The 19,068-nt window shown below is 63.5% G+C and overlaps 5 protein-coding genes across 6 annotated transcripts; 2 read left to right on the top strand and 3 right to left on the bottom strand.

Annotated features, from left to right (window-relative positions):
* Window positions 1-34: 34 nt before the first annotated feature.
* Window positions 35-2,919, bottom strand: LOC118700945 (synaptonemal complex central element protein 1-like). Its single transcript, XM_036405536.2, has 10 exons — window positions 2,310-2,919; window positions 2,116-2,190; window positions 1,850-1,897; window positions 1,567-1,621; window positions 1,378-1,467; window positions 1,211-1,274; window positions 1,023-1,089; window positions 698-752; window positions 521-610; window positions 35-347 (listed from the first exon to the last, which is right to left on the bottom strand). The coding sequence occupies exons 1-10, from the start codon at window positions 2,563-2,565 to the stop codon at window positions 293-295; spliced, it is 855 nt and encodes a 284-aa protein (XP_036261429.1). The 5' UTR covers window positions 2,566-2,919; the 3' UTR covers window positions 35-292.
* Window positions 2,920-4,894: 1,975 nt separating this feature from the next.
* Window positions 4,895-8,676, bottom strand: LOC118700944 (vacuolar fusion protein MON1 homolog B-like). The gene is made up of 5 exons (XM_036405535.2): window positions 8,621-8,676; window positions 7,180-8,199; window positions 5,952-6,768; window positions 5,706-5,853; window positions 4,895-5,096 (listed from the first exon to the last, which is right to left on the bottom strand). Exons 2-5 carry the CDS (start codon window positions 8,084-8,086, stop codon window positions 4,914-4,916), a joined length of 2,055 nt encoding a protein of 684 aa, XP_036261428.1. The 5' UTR covers window positions 8,087-8,199; window positions 8,621-8,676; the 3' UTR covers window positions 4,895-4,913.
* A 928-nt stretch (window positions 8,677-9,604) lies between these two features.
* On the top strand, window positions 9,605-10,712 carry PTPN18 (protein tyrosine phosphatase non-receptor type 18). Its single transcript, XM_054518242.1, has 4 exons — window positions 9,605-9,623; window positions 10,015-10,226; window positions 10,320-10,394; window positions 10,521-10,712. The coding sequence occupies exons 2-4, from the start codon at window positions 10,055-10,057 to the stop codon at window positions 10,586-10,588; spliced, it is 315 nt and encodes a 104-aa protein (XP_054374217.1). The 5' UTR covers window positions 9,605-9,623; window positions 10,015-10,054; the 3' UTR covers window positions 10,589-10,712.
* Window positions 10,673-15,358, bottom strand: IMP4 (IMP U3 small nucleolar ribonucleoprotein 4). 2 transcript variants are annotated; one of them, XM_036405538.2, is made up of 9 exons: window positions 15,297-15,358; window positions 14,799-14,907; window positions 14,367-14,450; window positions 13,672-13,781; window positions 12,474-12,606; window positions 11,451-11,605; window positions 11,158-11,252; window positions 11,010-11,080; window positions 10,673-10,927 (listed from the first exon to the last, which is right to left on the bottom strand). In XM_036405538.2, exons 1-9 carry the CDS (start codon window positions 15,297-15,299, stop codon window positions 10,815-10,817), a joined length of 873 nt encoding a protein of 290 aa, XP_036261431.1. In that variant the 5' UTR covers window positions 15,300-15,358; the 3' UTR covers window positions 10,673-10,814. The 2 variants fall into 2 exon arrangements, with proteins under 2 accessions (XP_036261431.1, XP_036261432.1); XM_036405539.2 differs by having other exon boundaries at window positions 13,672-13,775.
* An 84-nt stretch (window positions 15,359-15,442) lies between these two features.
* Window positions 15,443-18,515, top strand: CCDC115 (coiled-coil domain containing 115). Its single transcript, XM_036405507.2, is given in 8 exon segments — window positions 15,443-15,511; window positions 15,513-15,603; window positions 15,946-16,046; window positions 16,497-16,600; window positions 17,096-17,187; window positions 17,471-17,599; window positions 18,020-18,235; window positions 18,304-18,515. Coding segments are annotated over 7 exon segments (783 nt in total). The 3' UTR covers window positions 18,217-18,235; window positions 18,304-18,515.
* Window positions 18,516-19,068: the final 553 nt, after the last annotated feature.

Below are 19,068 nucleotides of genomic sequence, written 5' to 3'. Positions count from 1 at the left end.
AAAGAGACGCCTGAGAGACAGCAGTTGTGGCAGAACGTTTATTGGGGACATGGGGGACATCGGGATGTGAGGGGACATGGGGGACATTGGGGATATGAGGGGACATGGAGGACAGTGGGGGGACATGGGGGACACATGGGGACCTGGGGGGAGACGGGGGATATGGTGGGGAGGACAACAGGGAATGGGGGTCATGAGAACATGGCAGGACGCAGGTGGCCCGCAGGTGCCACACGGAGGTGTCACACAGGTGCCACAGGTATCCCACGGGGTGTGTCCATCTCGTCCCCTGTCACTCTGGGCGAGCCTCCTGGGAGTGCTGCAGCTGCTGCAGCTCCTCTGCCAACCTGGGGGCGGGGCCAGAGAAGGGGTGGGGCCAGACGTGGGCAGGCCCCAGGTGACAGGGCCACACCTGTCCTACACACCTGTCCCACACCTGTCCCCAGGAATCACACCTCTGTCCTGAGGGGGTCACACACCCATCCTTGGGGGTCACACACCTGTCCCAGGTGTCACACACCTGTCACGGCGTTGCAGGCTCAGCTGCTGCCGACCCAACTCCACCTCCAGCTGTCGCTCCGCCCACTCCTGCTCCTGCTGCACCAATCGCCTGCAAGAATGGGGATTGGGGGGTGGGGACAGGCCCCAAGTGGGCGGGGTCACCTTTGAGGGGGCGGGGCCAGAGCTGGGCACTCACCAGAGCACAGCTCCCTCTGGGCCCAGCTGCTCCTCGGTGTCCATCACACGGCGCTCTGGGCAAGGGGGGGGACATTGATCAGCCCAAGGGGACACACCTGGGTTTGGGGGGGCTCAGGTGTCCAGGGGGGGTCACTCAGGGGCTTGTGGGAGAGGGGTTCAGGGTCAGTCAGGAGCTCAGGAGGTCACTCAGGTGTTGGCACTGAGGTGTTCAAGGGTGTCCCTCAGGTGCCCAGAGGTGTCACAGGTGTCATTCAGGTGTCAGCAGGGACACTCAGGTGCTCGAGGGGGGTCCTGGGGGGGTCACTCAGGTGTCAGGGGCTCACCCAAGCTCAGCCACTTCTCCTTCATCTTCTCCAGCTTCACCAGTTCAGCCTTCAGGTGGGCTGGAGCCTGTGGGGGGACAGGGGGGAGGGGGTGATCCCGGGGTGTGCCAGGGAACCCAGGTGTGGGTGGGACCCCCAGGTGTGTGTGGGACCCCCAGGTGTGTCAGGGACCCCAGCCCAGGCCTCACGTGAGTGACATGCAGGTGCTTGAGCTCCTCCATGATGGCCTCGAGCTGCTGGCAGTGCTGCCACCTGGGAGTGAGGGGACATAGGGGGGGGGGGTGACACGGTGGTCACATGACCTGTGTGGGTCACCTGGTGCCACCCCTAGCCCACCTGTGTCCCCCAGCCCCACCTCTGTTCCCGGCGCAGGTTTTTCAGCTGCTCCCACTGCTGCTTTGTCCCTTCCAGGTCCTGCTGCTGCTCCAGGCAGAGCCCACAGTGCCTGTGGGGGGTCAGGGGGCACCAGGTGTGCTTGGGGAGGGGGTCAGAGGTCATGTGGGCACAGGTGAGGTTGGGGAGGGTCACAGGTGTCCCCACTCACCTCTGACCTTTGGCCTCCACCTCCTTCCCTTGCAGCTGTGCTCTCCGCAGTGACTCTTGGGGGGGGGGGGGGGCAGGGGGTCACAGGGGTCAGGGGGTCACAGGGGTCAGGGGGTCACAGGGGCCAAGGGGGTCCCTCTGTGACAGGGTCCCACCCCTTCTGGGGGAGTCAGGAGGGGCCACAAGGGTCAGGGAATCATGGGGGTCAAGGGGGTCAGAGGTTCAGGGGACATCAGGGGAGGTTTTGGGGGCGGCCCAAAGACCCCAGGACCCCCCAGGCTCACCCTGCACCTGCTGCCAGGTCCTCTCCAGTGCCTGCTTTTGCTGCTGCACTGTGGGGAGGGGGAAACGAGCTCAGAGCCCTCTGTCCCCACAAACCCCTCAGGGTCCCTACCCACCACCCTGCGACACCACAGACCCCTCTCTGTGTGTCCCCAGCCCTCTCTGAGTCCCCCTCCAGAACCCTTAGGGATCCCCCAAACCTCTGTGTCCCCCTCCAGACCCCTTAGGGATCCCCCAAACCTCTCAGTGTCCCCCCCAGGTGACCCACGCTGCTCCAGTTCCTGGCGCAACTCCTCACTGCAGTCTTGTGCCTTCACCAGCTCCTCTGTTGTGGCCTCACGGACTGTGGGACACGGTGGGATGGACAGAGGGACACAGGGGGACATGGCAGTCACATGAGGGAGCACAGGAGGACATGTGGGACATGGGAACATGGGGGAACACAGGGCTCCTCACACTCACCTTTCTTCAGGCTGTGCACCTGCCTCAGCAGCACCTCCAGCTGTGGTGTCCCCCCAGAGGGACCTGAGGGGGGAACTGGGCAGGACACAGGGCCACTGCCTCTCTTGGAGACACTTGAGACCACCTTGTCCCTGGGGCGGGGGGACACTGGGACACACGGTGGTCTTGGGGGGTCTTGGCCATAGAACCCCTCACTGCGTGGGTCCGGGTCCATCACTGCAGCCTGGAGGGACACGGTGGGGACATAGGGGTACATGGAGGATGATGATGGTGGGCAGTGGCTTGTCCCCTCCTGTCACCTTGTCATCCTCTTCATTCCCCTTTTTCCACCCTCAGCCCCACATTTTCTGTCACGTTTCACCATTTTCTCCCTCCTTATCTCTTTCCTCTAGGGTTCCTCCCATTCCTGTCACCTGCTTCCTCCAGTTCCTGCCGCCTCTGTCCCTTCCATTTCTGCCCCTCATTTCCCCCTCAGTCCTTTCCCCTCTTGCTCCATTTTCAGTCACCAACACCCTCTTTTTACACTTTTCTGTCTTGTGTCCTTACACTTCGTCCCTTTTCATCCCCCCTTTCCCTTCACCTTCTTTCTACAGCTTTCTCAGCTCATGTCCTTCCCATTCTCTCAGGTTTTTCCCTCTTCTTCCCCTCACGTTTTCCCACCCTTTCCCCCTCATATTTTCCCATCCTTTTCCCCCTCACGTTTTCCCGCCCTTTTCCCCTCATGTTTTCCCGCCCTTTTCCCCTCACTTTTTCCTACCTTTTCCCCTCATGTTTTCCTACCTTTTCCCCTCATGTTTTCCTGCCCTTTTCCCCTCATGTTTTCCTATATTTTTCCCCTCAGGTTTTCCTGCTGTTTCCCCCCTCACGTTTTCCCGCCCTTTTCCCCTCACGTTTTCCCGCTCTTTTCCCCTCACGTTTTCCCGCCCTTTTCTCCTCACATTTTCTTGCCCCTTTCCCCTCACATTTTCTACTTTTTTCCCTAATTTCTCCCTAATTTCTCTCACCCTTCCCCCTCATGTTTTCCTGCCTTTCGCCCCTCACATTTTCATGCCATTTCCCTTCTATTTTTCCACTTTTCCCCTCACATTTCCCCACCTTTTTTCCTCTCACATTTTTCCACCTTTCCCCCTCACAACTTCCCGTCATTTTCCATCCACTCCTTGCCCTAATTTTTGTCCCCTTTTCCAGCTGTTTCTGTCCCTTCCTGATGTCATTTTCTGTCCCCTTTTCACCCCCAATCTGTCACTTCTTCCAGCATATCCTCTTCCCTTTTTCTGCTCCCTTTCCTGTCTATTTTTGCTCTCCATTTCTTGTCACCTCTTCCAGCCTTTCCTGTCACATTTTCCCACTGATTTCTGTCTCCTCACCCCTCTCTTTCCTGCCCCATTTCCCCTCTTTTTTGCCTACTCTTACCCACCTTTTCTTTAAGGTTTTCTCCCCATTTTCCCTCCCGCATTCCTCTCATTTTCAGTTCCCTTTTCCCCCTTCGCTGTCGCTGTTCTCATCTCCTCTCCCCCCTTCCCCATCCCCTCACCCCTCAGGATGTCCCCCCCGTCCTCTCAACCCTCAGGCCATGTCCCCCCATACCCTCACCCCTCAGGATGTCCCCTGACCCCTCAGGATGTCCCCTCACCCTTCAGGATGTCCCCTCACCCTTCAGGCCATGTCCTCTCATCCCCTCATCCCTCAAGATGTCCCCTCATCCCCTTAGGATGTCCCCTGTCCCCTCACCCCTCAGGCCGTGTCCCCCAATCCCCGATCCCCTCAGGATGTTCCTCCATCCCCTCATCCTTCAGGCCATGTCCCCTCATTCCCTCACCCCTCAGGCCGTGTCCCTCCATCCCCTCACCCCTCAGGATGTCCCCTCATCCCCTCAGGATGTCCCCTCATCTCCTCACCCTTCAGGCCATGTCCCTGCCATCTCCTCACCCCTCAGGCTGTGTCCCCCGATCCTCTCACCCCTCAGGCTGTGTCCCCCCTGTCCCCTCACCCCTCAGGCTGTGTCCCCCCATACCCTCACCCCTCAGGATGTCCCCAGACCCCTCAGGATGTCCCCTCACCCTTCAGGCCATGTCCTCTCATCCCCTCATCCCTCAAGATGTCCCCTCATCCCCTCAGGATGTCCCCTCATCTCCTCACCCCTCAGGCCATGTCCCCTGATCCCCTCACCCCTCAGGCTGTGTTCCCCGATCCCCTCACCCCTCAGGCCGTGTCCCCCAATCCCCTCACCCCTCAGGCCATGTCCCTGCCATCCCCTCATCCCTCAGGATGTCCCCTGACCCCTCAGGCCGTGTCCCCCCATCCCCTCAGGATGTCCCCTCATCTCCTCACCCCTCAGGCCATGTCCCTGCCATCCCCTCACCCCTCAGGCCGTGTCCCCTGATCCCCTCACCCCTCAGGATGTCCCCTGACCCCTCAGGACGTCCCCTCACCCCTCAGGCCGTGTCCCCTCATCCTCTCACCCCTCAGGATGTCCCTGCCATCCCCTGATCCCTCAGGATGTCCCCTCACCCCTCAGGATGTCCCCTCACCCCTCAGGCCGTGTCCCCTGTCCCCCCAGTCCCCCCGGAGTCAGGACTCTCCCCGGGCTCTCAGTGTTTATTGTCAGCCCTCGGGCTCGGGCCCCTCGGGGCGCGCGGGCGCGGCGCAGAACGGTGCCGGGTAGCGGATGAACAGCCAGTCCTCCTCCTTCTTGAGCCAGCGCAGCAGCTTGGTCAGCACGGCGATGGCGCCCGCCTTCGTCACCAGCGGGCTGAAGCAGCTGTACAGCTCGAATTTGCTGGTCACCTGTGAGAACCCACGCCTGTTAACTGTGGGATTTACTGATGGCACTGCCAGTGAAAATCCTGTTAATTTTGGGATCTACTGATGGCATTGCCAGTGAAAATCCTGTTAACTGTGGGATCTACTGACAGCATTGCCAGTGAAAATCCCATTAACTGTGGGATCTACTGACAGCATTGCCAGTGAGCATCCCATTAATTGTGGGATTTAGTGACAGCACCACCAGGGAACATCCTGTTAACTATGGGATCTACTGATGGCACTGCCAGTAAGTATCTCCTTAATTGTGGGATTTACTGACAGCACTGACACCGAGCATCCCATTAACTGTGGGATTTACTGATGGTACTGACACCAAGCATCCCACTAACTGTGGGATCTACTGATGGCACTGCCAGTGAGCATCCCATTAACTGCAGGATTTACTGACACCGCCAGTGAGAATCCCATTAACTGCAGCACCTACTGATGACACCACATCCCGTTAACTGAAGGATCTACCGACAGCACCACCAGCCAGTGACCCCCACTAACTCTGGAATCTTCTCAGGAAAGCACCAACAGGTGCTGCTGCCTCTGGGCCCTGCTGAGGGCTCCTTCCCCGCGGCTCACCCAGGCCAGCAGCGTTTCCTTCTCGGCCACGTGGTAGAGCAGGCGCAGGGGCCGGTGTGGGCTGTGCACCCGGCTGTGCAGGTAGTGGTACAGGTCGAAGAGCCGGTGCTGCTCCTCCTCGCTGGTGTAGGGCTCCTCCAGCTCGGGGCTGCGGCCAGTGAGGGAGGGGGGACACGGGCGTCAGGTGAAGGTCAGGGACACTCCCACCCCCCCAATTCTGGCGTGTCCCCCCCCCCATCCGCGCACCTGGTGAACTGCGGCAGCTGCTGCATCTCCTCCGGCCCTTCCAAGGGTTTGTAGAGGAAGTGCCGGAGCTCGGGGGCGCCGGGACGGGACGGGCCGTACCCCGCTCCCCCTCGCACGGCCGCCGCCAGCTCGGCCAGCCAGCCCTGCGCCCGCAGCGTGTCCTCCAGCTGCCTCCGGCACGCAGCCGCCGCGTAGAATCCCTCTCGCTCCGTGGACAGCAGGATCAGCGTCACACCCTCCTCCTCCTCCTCGCCCAGCCGCGCCGCGTACGCATAGAAATACCCATCGGGGTTGAAGCGTGGCAAGCACACGGGGGTCCACACCTCGCCCGCCCCCGCGCCCGCCCCGCCGCCCAGCAGGTTGAGCAGCAGGTGGAGGTCGCTGGCGCAGAGCCGCCCGCCCTCGGCCAGCGCCCGCTGCCGCGCCGCCGTCACCAGGCGGCCCCGGGCCGCCAGCACGGCCAGGGCGGGCGCGGGGCGGGCGGCGGCGGCGGCGCGGCGCAGGGCCCCGGACACGGCGCGGCGGAGCCCCCCGGGCAGGGGCAGGCAGCGAGCGGCCCCCAGCAGCAGCCGCCCGTCGGCCGCGGCCCCGCAGAGCAGCCGGTCCAGCACGGCCTCGGCGCCCGCCAGCAGCCGGCGAAGGTCGAAGCCGCGGCGTCGGGCGAAGACTCGGGCGATGCCCCCGCGGGTCAGCAGCGACAGGATCTGCTCGTGAACGAAGGCCAGCTCCCGCCGCAGCTGCGCCGCCGACTGCCGTGTGCGGGACACCGACACCAGCAGCAGCGGGCCCCGCTGCTCGAACACCAGCGTGCGGTCCTCTGCGGGGCAGAGAGGGGACACGGCGGTCACACGGGGCGGGGGGACACGGAGGGTTTGGGGGTAGCCAGATGTACCTGGACATTGTGGGGTGTGCTGTTTCTGGAGAGTGGCTGTAGCAAGGCAGGGTTTTTAGGGGGGGTGGCAGGAGCCAGGAAGGGGTTTGGGGGGGTAGAGAGTTTTGGGGGGCTGGTTGTACCTGGGCAGGCTGATTCGGTAGATTCAGCTGTACCTGGGAGAGGTGGTTTTGGGGCTGGGATGTTGTGTTTGGAGGGGGCTGTTTGGAGCAGGGATGGCCGTACCTGTGGGGGCTGTTTCGGGGCTACCTGGGGGTGGTGCTATGCAGGTTTGGGGTTACCCACAGGTCTGTGTAAATCTGGGGATTCTGTGTCCGCCCCCCGCTGGCCCCGTACCGGAGCAGATGGCCCGGATGGCGTTGCCGCCGCTCTGGATGAAGGACACAAGGGCCATCATGACACCCATGGTGGCCGCCAGCGCCTCCTCGTTGCCGTGCCGGGAGTAGATCGGCTTCCCGGCCTCGCTGAGCACGAACACGTGTTTGCGCCGTGCTCGCCAGCCCGCGGCCGCCACGTCCTCGTCCGCACCGCGCCGCCCGCCTGGCGCCGATGTGGCCGCCGCTGCCGTCACCGCCGCCGTCACCTCCTCCTCTTCCTCACTGGGGTGACACACTGGGGACGTCACTGCTGCCGTCACCTCCTCCTCTTCCTCCTCATGGTGACACACTGGGGACGTCACTGCTGCCGTCACCTCCTCTTCACTGGGGTGACACCCTGGGGATGTCACCGCTGTTGTCACCTCCTCTTCATCCCCTACAGGAGGACGTGCTGGGGACGTTGCGTCCATGGTCATCTCCTCCTCACTGGGTTGAATGCCTGGGGATGTCACTGCTGCTGTCCCTGCTGTGGTCACCTCCTCCTCCTCACCCCCAAGTGGGGGACACCCCAGGGATGTCCCTGCTGTGGTCACTTCCTCCTCCTCCTCACTGGGATGACAGCCCTGGGACGTTGTGGCTGCTTCTGCTGTCACTGCTGCCATCACATCCTCATCCCTGCCACACGGCCCACCTTGGGATGCCATGGCCACTGCCACCTCCTCCTCCTCCTTCTCACTGGGGTGGCACTTCAGGGACGCTGTGGCTGTCACCACTGCTGCCACCTCCTTGTCCTCCTCCTCCTCATTCCCAGCAGGGTGACACACGGATGATGTCATGGCTGCCGCTGCTGTCACATCTTCCTCCTCATCGTCCCCACTGTGGTGACAGCTTGGGAACGCCGTGTCCACTGTCCTGCCTGGCTCCATCTCTGCCTCACCTGTGACCAGCAGGGGGCGCCGGGGCGGTGCCTGCACACCTGGACAGCCCCGCCCTGCCCCACCCTGCCCTCACCAAGGGTGGGGTCAGGGCTCCTGGGCACCTGTGGGGGAGATGGGGTGGGCTCACCGGGGGCGTGGCTTCACAGACCACACCCCACCCCTAATCCACACCTTGTGGCCACACCTCCAGCCCCACCCAGTATGTCTCAGTCCTGGTGGTCTTTGCCTAGGCCACGCCCACTATCAACAAGCCACGCCCCCAACGAGCCTCACCCCGGAACACCCCACACGTGCATCCCAGGCCACGCCCCCAAAGTGAAGCCACGCCCACACAGCTACAAGCCACGCCCCAAATATCTTTAGCTCCGCCTCCGGAGCCCCCGGGCCGCCCCGCCCTCCGGCGAGATCGCCCCCGGGCCGCCCCCTCCCCACTCGGCCCCGCCCTCGTTCAGGCCCCGCCCCCAGCCGTGCCCGCCCCCGCTATCCCCGCCCCCGCGCTGTCCCCGCCCCGCGCGCGCTCACCGGCCGCGCTCCCGCTCCCGCCGCTGCCGCCGCTTCCGGGGCCGCCGCGCCGCGCGCCCCGTGACGTCATTGCGCCGCCGCATCCACCAATCACCGCGCGGCGCGGAGGAAGGGGGCGCGGCCTTCGCGGGTGCACCAATCAGCGACCGCGGGGCGGGGCCTAAGGAGTGACGCCTCTTTTGGCGGGTTCAACCGCTCCACCCCCTTCCCTCATGACTCTCCGTGACGTCACAAAGGGGCGGGGTCAGAACGCAGCCTCATTGCGGAGGGCGGGGCCAGAGCGATCCCTATAGCGGCTATAGGCGCCTGGCCCCGCCCCCGCAGGGCCATAGGGGACCCCTCAATGTGGGGGGCAACCCTGCGACCCCCCCGGCACGGCCCCATCGCAACTTCAGCGCCTCCCGGGTGAGCCCCAGGAGCCACAGACACACCGGGGCGGCTTTGGGGCACCCCAAAAACTCTATAGGCACCCCCGAAGAGCTCTAGGGCACCCCAAAAACTCTATAGGAACTCCCGAAGAGCTCTAGGAACACCCCAAAAACTCTATAGGCCCCCCCGAAGAGCTTTAGGGGACCCATGCAGGGACTGTAGGGTCCATAAGGACACCCAAAATCTCTACAGAGGCTCTGTGGGGTCTGTTAGAGCCCCCCCAGACTCGCTGCAGGGGCAAGAGGGACCCCAAGAAGCCCTAAAGAGCCCCAAAACAGCCCCTGCAGACGCTGCAGTGTCTATAGGGACCCCAAGAAGCCCCAGAGAGCCCCTAAACAGCCCCTGCAGTGCCTATAGGGTCCCTCAGGAGCCCCCCAAAGCGCCACAGGGAATTCCCAGCGGAGCTTTAGGGTCCAGCCCAGGGGCGGGGCTCCAGCCGGGGGCGGGGCCCGGGGGGCACTGAAAACCCCTCAGGTCCCCTCGGTGCCCCACACACCTGAGACCCCCCCCATCCCGGACCCCCATGGCACCTCCACCGCCCCCCGGCCACCTCAGCCTGTCCCGCGGGGTCCAGGTGAGAGAGGAGGGGGACCGCGGTTCTGGGGGGAGCCTGGGGGGCCGCGAGCATCCGGGGCGGGGTGGGGGCACGAGGGCGGCCGCGGCACTTCCTGCCCCCGGAAAGGGGAAGTGAAAGAAGGGACCCGGACGGCCGGGAGGGACCCCAAGAGCTCGGGGGGGGAATCCGAGAGGTTGGGGGGACTCGGGAGCTCCGGCCGCCCCAGTTTGGGGGGGCCGCAGGTGACCCCCACCCCCGCCTCCCCAGGCCCCCCTGTACCAGGACGCCGTGGCCCGCCGGGCTCTGCGGCCCGCGCTGCTCAGGTGAGTGCTCGCAGCGGGGACAGGTGAGCCGGGCAGCAGGGGACAGGTGACCCGGACAGGTGTCCCCTCCCTCGCCGCCCCTCCAGGAGCGTTTCGGTGCCGGCCGAGCCCCCCGCGCCCCCCACCATGGACGTCACCTACGCCGTGGTCAACAAGCCCCGCCGGGGGGGCGGGGCCGCGGGGAGAGCCCCCTCCCCTTTTGGAAGAGACCACGCCCCCTTCGGAAGAGACTCCGCCCCCTCGGGCACGTGCTCCCTTCCGGGCAGCCCCGTGCGCCGCCCCTCCCCCAGCCCGGCAGGTGAGTGGGGGGGGGGGGGGTTCGGGGGGGTTTTTGGGGGGCTCAGGGGTCCCCAGGATCGATAATTCTGACCCTGGTCCCCCCCCCCCCCAGGCTCCCCCAGACCCTCGGATGGCGCCTACGAGGTTGTGACCCCCCCCGTGGACACCGGCAGCGGCCCCTGCCTGGGTGAGCATGGGGGTCCCTGGTGTTCTGAGGGGGGGGGGGGGTCTCAGTGACTGGGAGGGGTTTGGGGGGTCCTGGGGGGACATCAATGTCCAGCCCCCCCTCACTGACCCCCACTCCTCCCCTCAGGGTTTAATTTCCGCATCGGGAAGCCCAAGGGCCCGCGGGACCCCCCGGCCGAGTGGTCCCAGGTGTGAGGGGGGGTCCAGATCCCTGGCCCCCCCCCCCCCCCCACAGAGGAGGAGCTGCAGCAGAACCCACCTGACCCTTACAGAACCTGATATAAACAAAACCCATTTATTATGGCAAATAAAAACCGATTGTGAGAAACCCAGCCGTGCCTGGGCCGGTCCAGAGGGGTCTCAGCTGCCGAGGTGGTCTCAGGTGTGCAGGTGGGTCCCACCTGGGGGGGTCCCGGGGGGCTCAGGTGGCGCTGAGCAGGCGGCGTTTGGGGGCCGTGGCCGTGTACGGGTGCCAGCGCCATTCCACGTCGGCCGCGTCCCCCTGCTCCAGGGTCCCCAGACGGATCAGGTAGGCTGGGGGGGGGACACGGGGAGGGGTTGGTGGGACTTTGGGGACACATGGGGACATTTTCTGGGGACAGCGGGGGACACTCACGCCTCAGCTGGAATCGGGGTCCCACCTCCTCCAGCTCCACCGTGCGGCCCCGGCGCCGGTACACGTGGTTCCTGTGGGGAGGGGGGGTCAGACAGGCCCGGGGGGGGGGGGTCTGTCCGTGTCCCCGTGTCCCCCATGTGTCACCCACCGCACTAAAATGACGTCGTCCTCGTTGGCGAAGGTCACCACGCGGCGGCTGTCGGCACGGGGAACGGGGAACAGGTGCTTCAGGATGGTCCCGACCTGGAGGGGGGACAGGGATGGGGGCAGAGATGGGCTCACCCCACCCCTGGCGCCTCCCGTGTTCCTCCCCAGCGTCCCCGTTTCCTCCCCACGCACCCCCCAGTATCTACTCACGGCCCCCCAAGGTGTGTGTGTCCCCCTCTCCCCTCCTGTCCCCCCAATGTCCCCCCCATGTCCCCAGTGTCCCTCCAGCCTTACCCTTTTCCCCAGCGTGGAGTCCAGGCGCAGCAGCAGCAGGTGGGGGGCGGCCAGCGGGGCCCCCCCGAGCCCCCCAACCTCCTGGCGCAGCACGGCCCCGCTCAGGGTGAAGTGGGCAGTGGGGCCGTGGGGCAGGTGAGACACGGTCAGCCCGTCTGGGGGGGGTGGAGCTTGATAAGGACACACCCACAAACAGGCCACACCCCCATTGGGATTAGCCCCACCCACTCTGTTTGTCCCTCAGGTTTTATGCTTTTCAGATTCTGTCCTGCTTCAGTGTGTGGATCTGTGTGGTTCACATTAAATGTTGGAGGGTTCTCTGCACAGATAGGACACAAAGCAATTCCTTCTCTGGCTGGGGGGCAAGGACAGCGATCAAAATCGCAGGCCTGACAACATAAAACCATTTGGATTGAAAAGAGAAAAACAAGAAAGATGGAACTACATAACCTAAAGCCATAATTAGACAATTAACTCCAATATGCAAATGGAGCAGAACTTATAAAAATGAAGAGACCCTGTGAGCAGTTGTCCATTTTGTGACCATTTTGGTCCATCTTGGGTTCATTTTGTGACCATGTGGGTCCATCTTGGGTTCATTTTGTGACCATTTTGGTCCATCTTGGGTTAATTTTGTGACCATGTGGGTCCATCTTGAGTTCATTTTGTGACTATTTTGGTCCATCTTGAGTTCATTTTGTGACCATGTGGGTCCATCTTGGGTTCATTTTGTGACCATTTTGGTTCATTTTGTGACTATTTTGGTCCATCTTGAGTTCATTTTGTGACCAGTTTGTTTCACCTTGCCTTCATTTTGTGCCCAGTTTGCTTCACCTTGGCTGCAGCTCTTGTGCTGCCCAAGCTGCATTCCACTGAGAATACCCTTTTCACAAATCCCTCCTTTATTATCAATTAACCCTGCCTAGCTCTGTGCTACCTCAGCCTTCCAGAGCACTTCCCCAGGCCCTCCCCTCCCAGCAGAGACCCCAGAAGGCGCCCCCAGCCCCCCCATTTGGCACTGACCGGGCCGCCCGCGGGTCTCGTGCAGCACCAGCAGGTCGGTGACGCCCGCGGCCCGGCACGCCGCCACCAGAGCGCCCAGCTCGGCACGGCCGCGGTTCATGCGGCGAGCCCCGGGCAGCAGCAGGCACAGCTCCTGGGGACAGGGACACGGGGACACGGGGCGGGCTCAGTGACAGCCCTGCCACGCCCTGTTGGTGTCACTCCTTCGCACAGCGTCCCCCCCCCCTGGCTTGGGCCGTTGCAGCGTCAACAGGTCCCCCAAATCACCCAAATCACTCCCCTCATGTCCCCCAAATCACCCCGTGTCCCCCAAATCACCCAAATCACCCCACATGTCCCCCAAATCACCCCCTGTGTCCCCCAAATCACCCCGTGTCCCCCAAATCACCCCCCTCATGTCCCCCAAATCACCCCGTGTCCCCCAAATCACTTCTCCCATGTCCCCCAAATCACCCCCCTGGTGTCCCCCAAATCACCTCTCCCATGTCCCCCAAATCACCCCCCTCATGTCCCCCAAATCACCCCCCCTGTGTCCCCAAAATCACCTCCTCCATGTCCCCGGTCACCCTCCTGTGTCCCACAAATAACCCTCATTGTGTCCCCCAAATCACCCCCCTTGTGTCCCCCAAATTACCCCTCAATTACCCCATTACCACCCCAAATCACCTTCCCCGTGTCCCCAAATCACCTCCTCCATGTCCCCCAAATCATCCCTAACCATGTACCCCAAATCACCTCCCCTGTGTCCCCAAATCACCCCCCCATGTCCCCAAGTCTGTGTCCCCCCTGTGTCCCCCCAGCACACGGTGACAGTGACACACTCATCCCCTGGCTCCGCCCCTTCACCATTTAAGGGTCACTATGAGCCACGCCCACTTTCAGGCCACACCCACAAAGACTCCTCCCACTCCTGTGAGTTTCACGGCCCAGCATTGGCTCATCCCTAGCACAGCCCTCAAGGGGTGGGGCCAATCAAGCCCCTCCCACTTGCAAGCCACACCCACCCTTGTTCGAGGCCACACCCCCATGGGAGCAGCCACAAGGGGTGGGGTCAGGGTGCTAAGGCTGGGCCACGCCCACCCAAAACTGGCCCCACCCACTCATGAGCCCCACCCAATCAAGCCACACCCACCCCTCAGACCACACCCTAATCCAGCCACACCCATCCAGAGCCACACCCAAACCTGGCCACGCCCACCTTGGCAAAGAGCCGCAGGCGGGCGCTGGGGTCACGTGACGTCGTCACCATCACCTTGGGGGGCTCCAGCCCCGCCCACCTGTACTCGTCATCCTGGCTGTCACCTGTCTCTGGGGGCGGGGCTTTGTCAGGCCACACCCACCTGCGTTCGTAGCCCCGCCCAGTGCAGCCACACCCAGCCCAGGGTCATTGGGGTCAATCCAGTGATGGTTCTGGGGGGGATTTTGGGGGTTTAACTCCCATTTTGGGGGTTTAATTCCAATTTTGGGGGATTTATGGCCCATTGAGGGAGGAACGAGGCCCAGATTTGGGGTACAGCCCAGACTGTGGGTGTTGGTGCAAGCCCACACTCATTTTGGGGTGAATTTAATCTCATCTGGGGAATTTAAACGCCCAAAGAATTTGAGGAAACTCTTGGAACTGGAGACAATTTTTTTTTTAAGTCGTTTTTTGGGCTGCCTCCCTCCTGTCCCTGGATTCCCCTCTCCCCATTTTGGGGTCCAGCTCATTCAAGGGTCTTGCCTGTCCCTCACCCCTGGGTTTGGAAATTCCAAACTCTTCCAATTTGGGGGTCCCTTTCCCCACCTTTCCCCCCCGATTTGGGGATCCCTTTTCCCCTGATTTAAAGGTCCCTCTCCCCATTCCTCCCCCCTGATTTTGGGGTCCCTCTTGCCCGATTTGTGGGTCCCTCTCACCCCCCGGTGCCTGGAAGTCGAACTCGAGCTCCTTCTGCAGGGCCAGCGCCTCGTGCCGCAGCTCTGTGGGCAGCAGCCGATTCTCTGGGGGGTGAGGAGAGAAACGGGGGGGGCTCAGACAGGACCCCCAACCCTCCCAATGCCAATGCCCCAACCCCAAATAACCCTCTGGGCCCACAGCACCCCCATCTCATCTCTTTAACACCCCCAAATAACCCCTTAAACTCCTCTCTACCCCCCAAAATTCTCCTCAACTCCTCCAAATCCTCTTTACCGCCCCCAACCCCCTTTTCACACACCCGGAATCTCCTCTAACACCCCTTAACTCTTCCCAAACCCCCCCAAATTCCTCCCGGCCCCCCTTCACCCCTCTGGGTGCCTTTTTCCCCCTCCCAGTCCCTCTCTCGCCCCCTTCCCGTGCCCCTCCGGTACCGTCCAGCGCCCGCTTCAGGCTCTCCCTTCGCTCCCGCTGCCGCTGCTGCTGCTGCTCCTTGGCCCGGCGCTGCAGGTACTCCCGACGCTCCCGGGCCTGGCGACGCAGCTACGACACGGGGACACACACGGGGACACACTCAGGTGACACACACAGGTGACACACACAGGTGACACACACAGGTGACACACGAGGGGATGCGGGGAAGGGCCCGGTGATATGGAGGAATGAGAGGATGGGGGGCACTGAGGGGGAGGCATGGAGGGATGGGGGACAGCGGCGACATCGGGGGACATCAGGGGACAGGGACACAGAGTGAGGGACGCGTGAGGGGAGATATGGGGACACTGGGCACGGGGGAGGGCCCGCTGTGGGGGCCGGGGAAATGAGAGGTTGGAGGACACGGAGGGGAGGTTTGGGACGTCTTGTGGGACACGAGAGGGACGGGGGAACACGATGAGGACACAGGACCACCGACCCAACCCCCGGCCCCTCACCATGGTCGCGATCGCTCCGCTCCGCGATGCTCCTCACACGCCGGCACCTCCCAGCATCGCCGCCTCCCATTGGCCGAGCGCCGGCGGACCAATAGGAGCGCGCGGTGCTGCCGGAAAGGGGAGGAACCGCTGCGCCCTCACGCAAGATGGCGGCCGGGTCGGCGTCACTCCGCTGAGCTGCCGGCCCTCATGCAGGCCCCGCCTCCCGGGCTGCGGCGCCCGCTGATTGGTCGAGAGGTGCCGGGGCGGGCTGGGATTGGACGAGGCGGGGCCGGGCCTGAGGCCGCGGTGAGGGCGGCGATGGACGGTGAGGGAGGACCGGGGGCTCCGGGGGTCTCTGGGGGTCCCGGGGGTGTTTTTAGGGCTCTCCGAGGGTTTTGGGGGGTTTTCAGAAGACCGGGAACGTTTTGGGGTAGTTTTGGGGATTCAGGGATCCTGAGGGTTTTTTGAGCGGGTTTTCGGGGGCCCAGAGGAGTCTTGATGGGGTCTCTGAGGGCCCGGAGGTGTCTGGGGGGGTTCCCGGGGACATGGGTGACACTGTGGGGACACCGGGCCGGTCCCTCTGCGGGGCGGTTTCGGTGGTTCTGGGGGAGCCCCTGGGGTGCCCCCGGGTGTTGTTTGGGGTCCTGAGCCGTGTCCCCCACCCCAGGGTCGCTGTCGCTGTCCCTGGACGCGGCCGCGCTGGAGGTGATGGAGGCGCTGGAGCTGCTGCAGCAGCGGCGGGAGCAGCTGGAGCAGCACCTGCGGCAGGTGAGGGGACACAACGGGGACACAGCAGGGACACTATGGGGACACGCCACCCCTCGCGGGGACACGTGTGAGGAGGTGCCACCTGCCACAGAGACACACCTGGCGGGTGTCACCCGCTACAGCGATGTGCCAACCCCCATGGGGACACAGCTGGGGACAGTCCCCTGCTGTGGGGACATGGCTGGGGACAAACCACCCGTCATGGGACATCTTGGGGGGACGTGTCACCCACTGTGGGGACACAAAGGGACACGCCACAATGTCCCGTGTCCCCCCAGGTGAGTGTCCCTAACGCCATGTCCCTGTGTCCCCAGAGTTGGTGTCCCTCTGTCCCCTTCAATGTCCCCCTGTGTCTGTGTAGGGGTGGCTGTCCCCATACTGTGTCCCCAATGTCCCTGCAGGGGTGGCTGTCCCCGTGCTGTGTCCCTGATGTCCCCAATGTCCCCACAGGGGTGGCTGTCCCTGGCTCAGGCCCGTTACTCCCTGGGATGTCACCGCGTCTCATCCCTGCAGTACGGGGCCACCATGGTGCCCCGGGTCCGTGTGTGCCACAGGTGGGGGACGGGGACACTGGGGAGGGGACACTGGGGACACTCAGTGGGGTGACAGGGACATGGGGGGGACACTGGGACATTGGGGACACACTGAGGGGGGTGACAGGGACACAGAGAGGGACACTGGGGACACTCAGTGAGGAGTGGCAGGGACACTGGGGGGACATGACAACATTGGGGACACACTGAGGGGGGTGACAGGGACGCTGGGGGGGACACTGGGACATTGGGGAGACTCAGTGGGGTCAGCAGGGACACGGGGGGGACATGAGAACATCGGGGACACACTGAGGGGGGTGGCAGTGATGCAGGGAAGGACATGGGGATGGGGACATCAGGGACCCAACCCCAGTTTGGGGAGGTGACACAGGGGTGACATCAATGTCCCCAGTGTGGGGGAGGTTTAGGAGTTCTGGGGGGTGCTGGGATGTCCCTGTGGTGGCCAAGTGACACCAGGACATGGTGGTGACGCTGTCCCCATTGTGTCACCCCCAGGCAGGACCCAGAGGGACGCCCCCACTTTGAGGAGGTGCCTGGAACAGGGGGGGACCCCGAGGACCCCGACCCCCAGCAGGGGGGGGGTGACGGTGAGGGGGGGTTGGGGTCCCTTCGGGGGGGTGGTCCTGTGGGTGTGGGGGTCCCCAGAAGGCCCCAGTGGGTGTTGGGGACAGACTGGGGGGTCTGGGGATGTCACCCATGGGTGCTGGGGGGGCAAGGGAGGAACTGGGGGGGGGGGGGGAATTTGGGGTGCTGGGGGGGGTTCTGAGGGGTCCTGTGGGTGCTGGGGGGTTCTGAGGGGTCCTGTGGGTGTTTGGGGGTCCCTCAGTTGTGTTTTTTTGGGGGGGTCTCTGACCTTTCTCTCTCCCCCAGGGCTGCGGCAGCGCCGGGGAGCCCCCGAAAAAGGGGGGACCCCCAGCCGGCCCCCCCCAGACCCCCTGGGCTGGTTTGGGGTCCTGGTGCCCCCCAGTCTGAGGCAGGCCCAGGGAAGCTTCCAGAAGGGTGAGGACTGGGGGGGACTGGGAGGGAACTGGGAGGGACTGGGAGGGAACTGGGAGGAAATGGGGGGGACTGGGAGGAAACTGGGAGGGACTGTGAGGGAACTGGGAGGAAATGGGGGGGACTGGGAGGGACTGGGAGGAAACGGGGGGACTGGGAGGAAATGGGAGGGAAATGGGAGGGACTGGGGGGGACTGGGAGGAAATGGGAGGAACTGGGAGGAAATGGGGGTGACTGGGAGGAAATGGGAAGAACTGGGGAGGGACTGGGAGGGACTGGGGGACCCCAAAAACCAGCAAAGGTCCCCAAACCCAGAGGGACCCAAGAACAGCCCAAATCTGGGGTGTCCCCAAACCTGGGGAGGGCCTAAAGGTCGTGGCCCCTGTGACCTCCTCGGTCGCCCTGGTGTCCCCCTGTCCCCAGGGGTGACGCTGGCCGTGGAGGTGGCCGAGCTCCAGGCCACCATGGAGGCGGCGGCCGCCCGGTACCGGCAGCTCCTGCGGCAGAAACGTCACCTGGATGGGGACAATGGGGACAGCGGGGACAGCCAGAGCTCCACGGGAAGCCCTGGGGACAGCAAGGACACCGAGGGTGGCACAGTGACCTCAGTGACTGCGTGAGACGAGGACACATCTGCAGGTGACGCATGGGGACACAGGTGACACTGTGAGCCACGGGGACACAGGTGACACGGTGACCTTTCACAGGTGACACAGCTGCCACCGGTGACACGGAGGACAGCAGCACCTGCCTGTGGGTGACACCAAGTCCCCAAGGCCTGCGGGTGGCACTGAGGTGACACCAGGTGACACTGAGGACTTTGCAGGTGACACCGAGCCCAGCAGGTGACTGAGGGTGGTTCCCCCATGTCCCCACCCCCAATAAAGTCACCCTGGTGCCACCACAGGGCCACACGTTATTGCTGTGACAGATGTGCCAGTGCCACCATAGCCAATGCCACCACGGAATAATTTGTCACCTTTGTCACATCCTAGCTGTGCCAGTGGCACTGTGGGGTCATTTGTCACCACTGTCACATGCCAGCCACAGCAGTGCCATTGTCACTGCTGTCACATGCTGGCCGTGCCAGTGCCACCATGGGCTCATTTGTCACCACTGTCATATACCAGCCACAGCGGTACCATTGTCACTGCTGTCACATGCTGGTGGCACCACAGGCTCATTAGTCCCTGCTGTCACATGCCAGCCACAGCAGTGCCATTGTCACTGCTGTCACATGCTGGCCGTGCTGGTGGCACCATGGGCTCATTTGTCCCTGCTGTCACATGCCAGCCACAGCAGTACCATTGTCACTGCTGTCACATGCTGGTGGCACCACGGGCTCAGTTGTCCCTGCTGTCACATGCCAGCCACAGCAGTACCATTGTCACTGCTGTCACATGCTGGTGGCACCACGGGCTCAGTTGTCCCTGCTGTCACATGCCAGCCACAGCGATGCCACCATAGGGTAA

This window comes from Molothrus ater, unplaced genomic scaffold (assembly GCF_012460135.2).
Source record: "Molothrus ater isolate BHLD 08-10-18 breed brown headed cowbird unplaced genomic scaffold, BPBGC_Mater_1.1 matUn_MA100, whole genome shotgun sequence".
NCBI classification, from domain to species: Eukaryota; Metazoa; Chordata; class Aves; order Passeriformes; family Icteridae; genus Molothrus; species Molothrus ater.
This window is presented reverse-complemented; position numbering and strand designations above follow the sequence as displayed.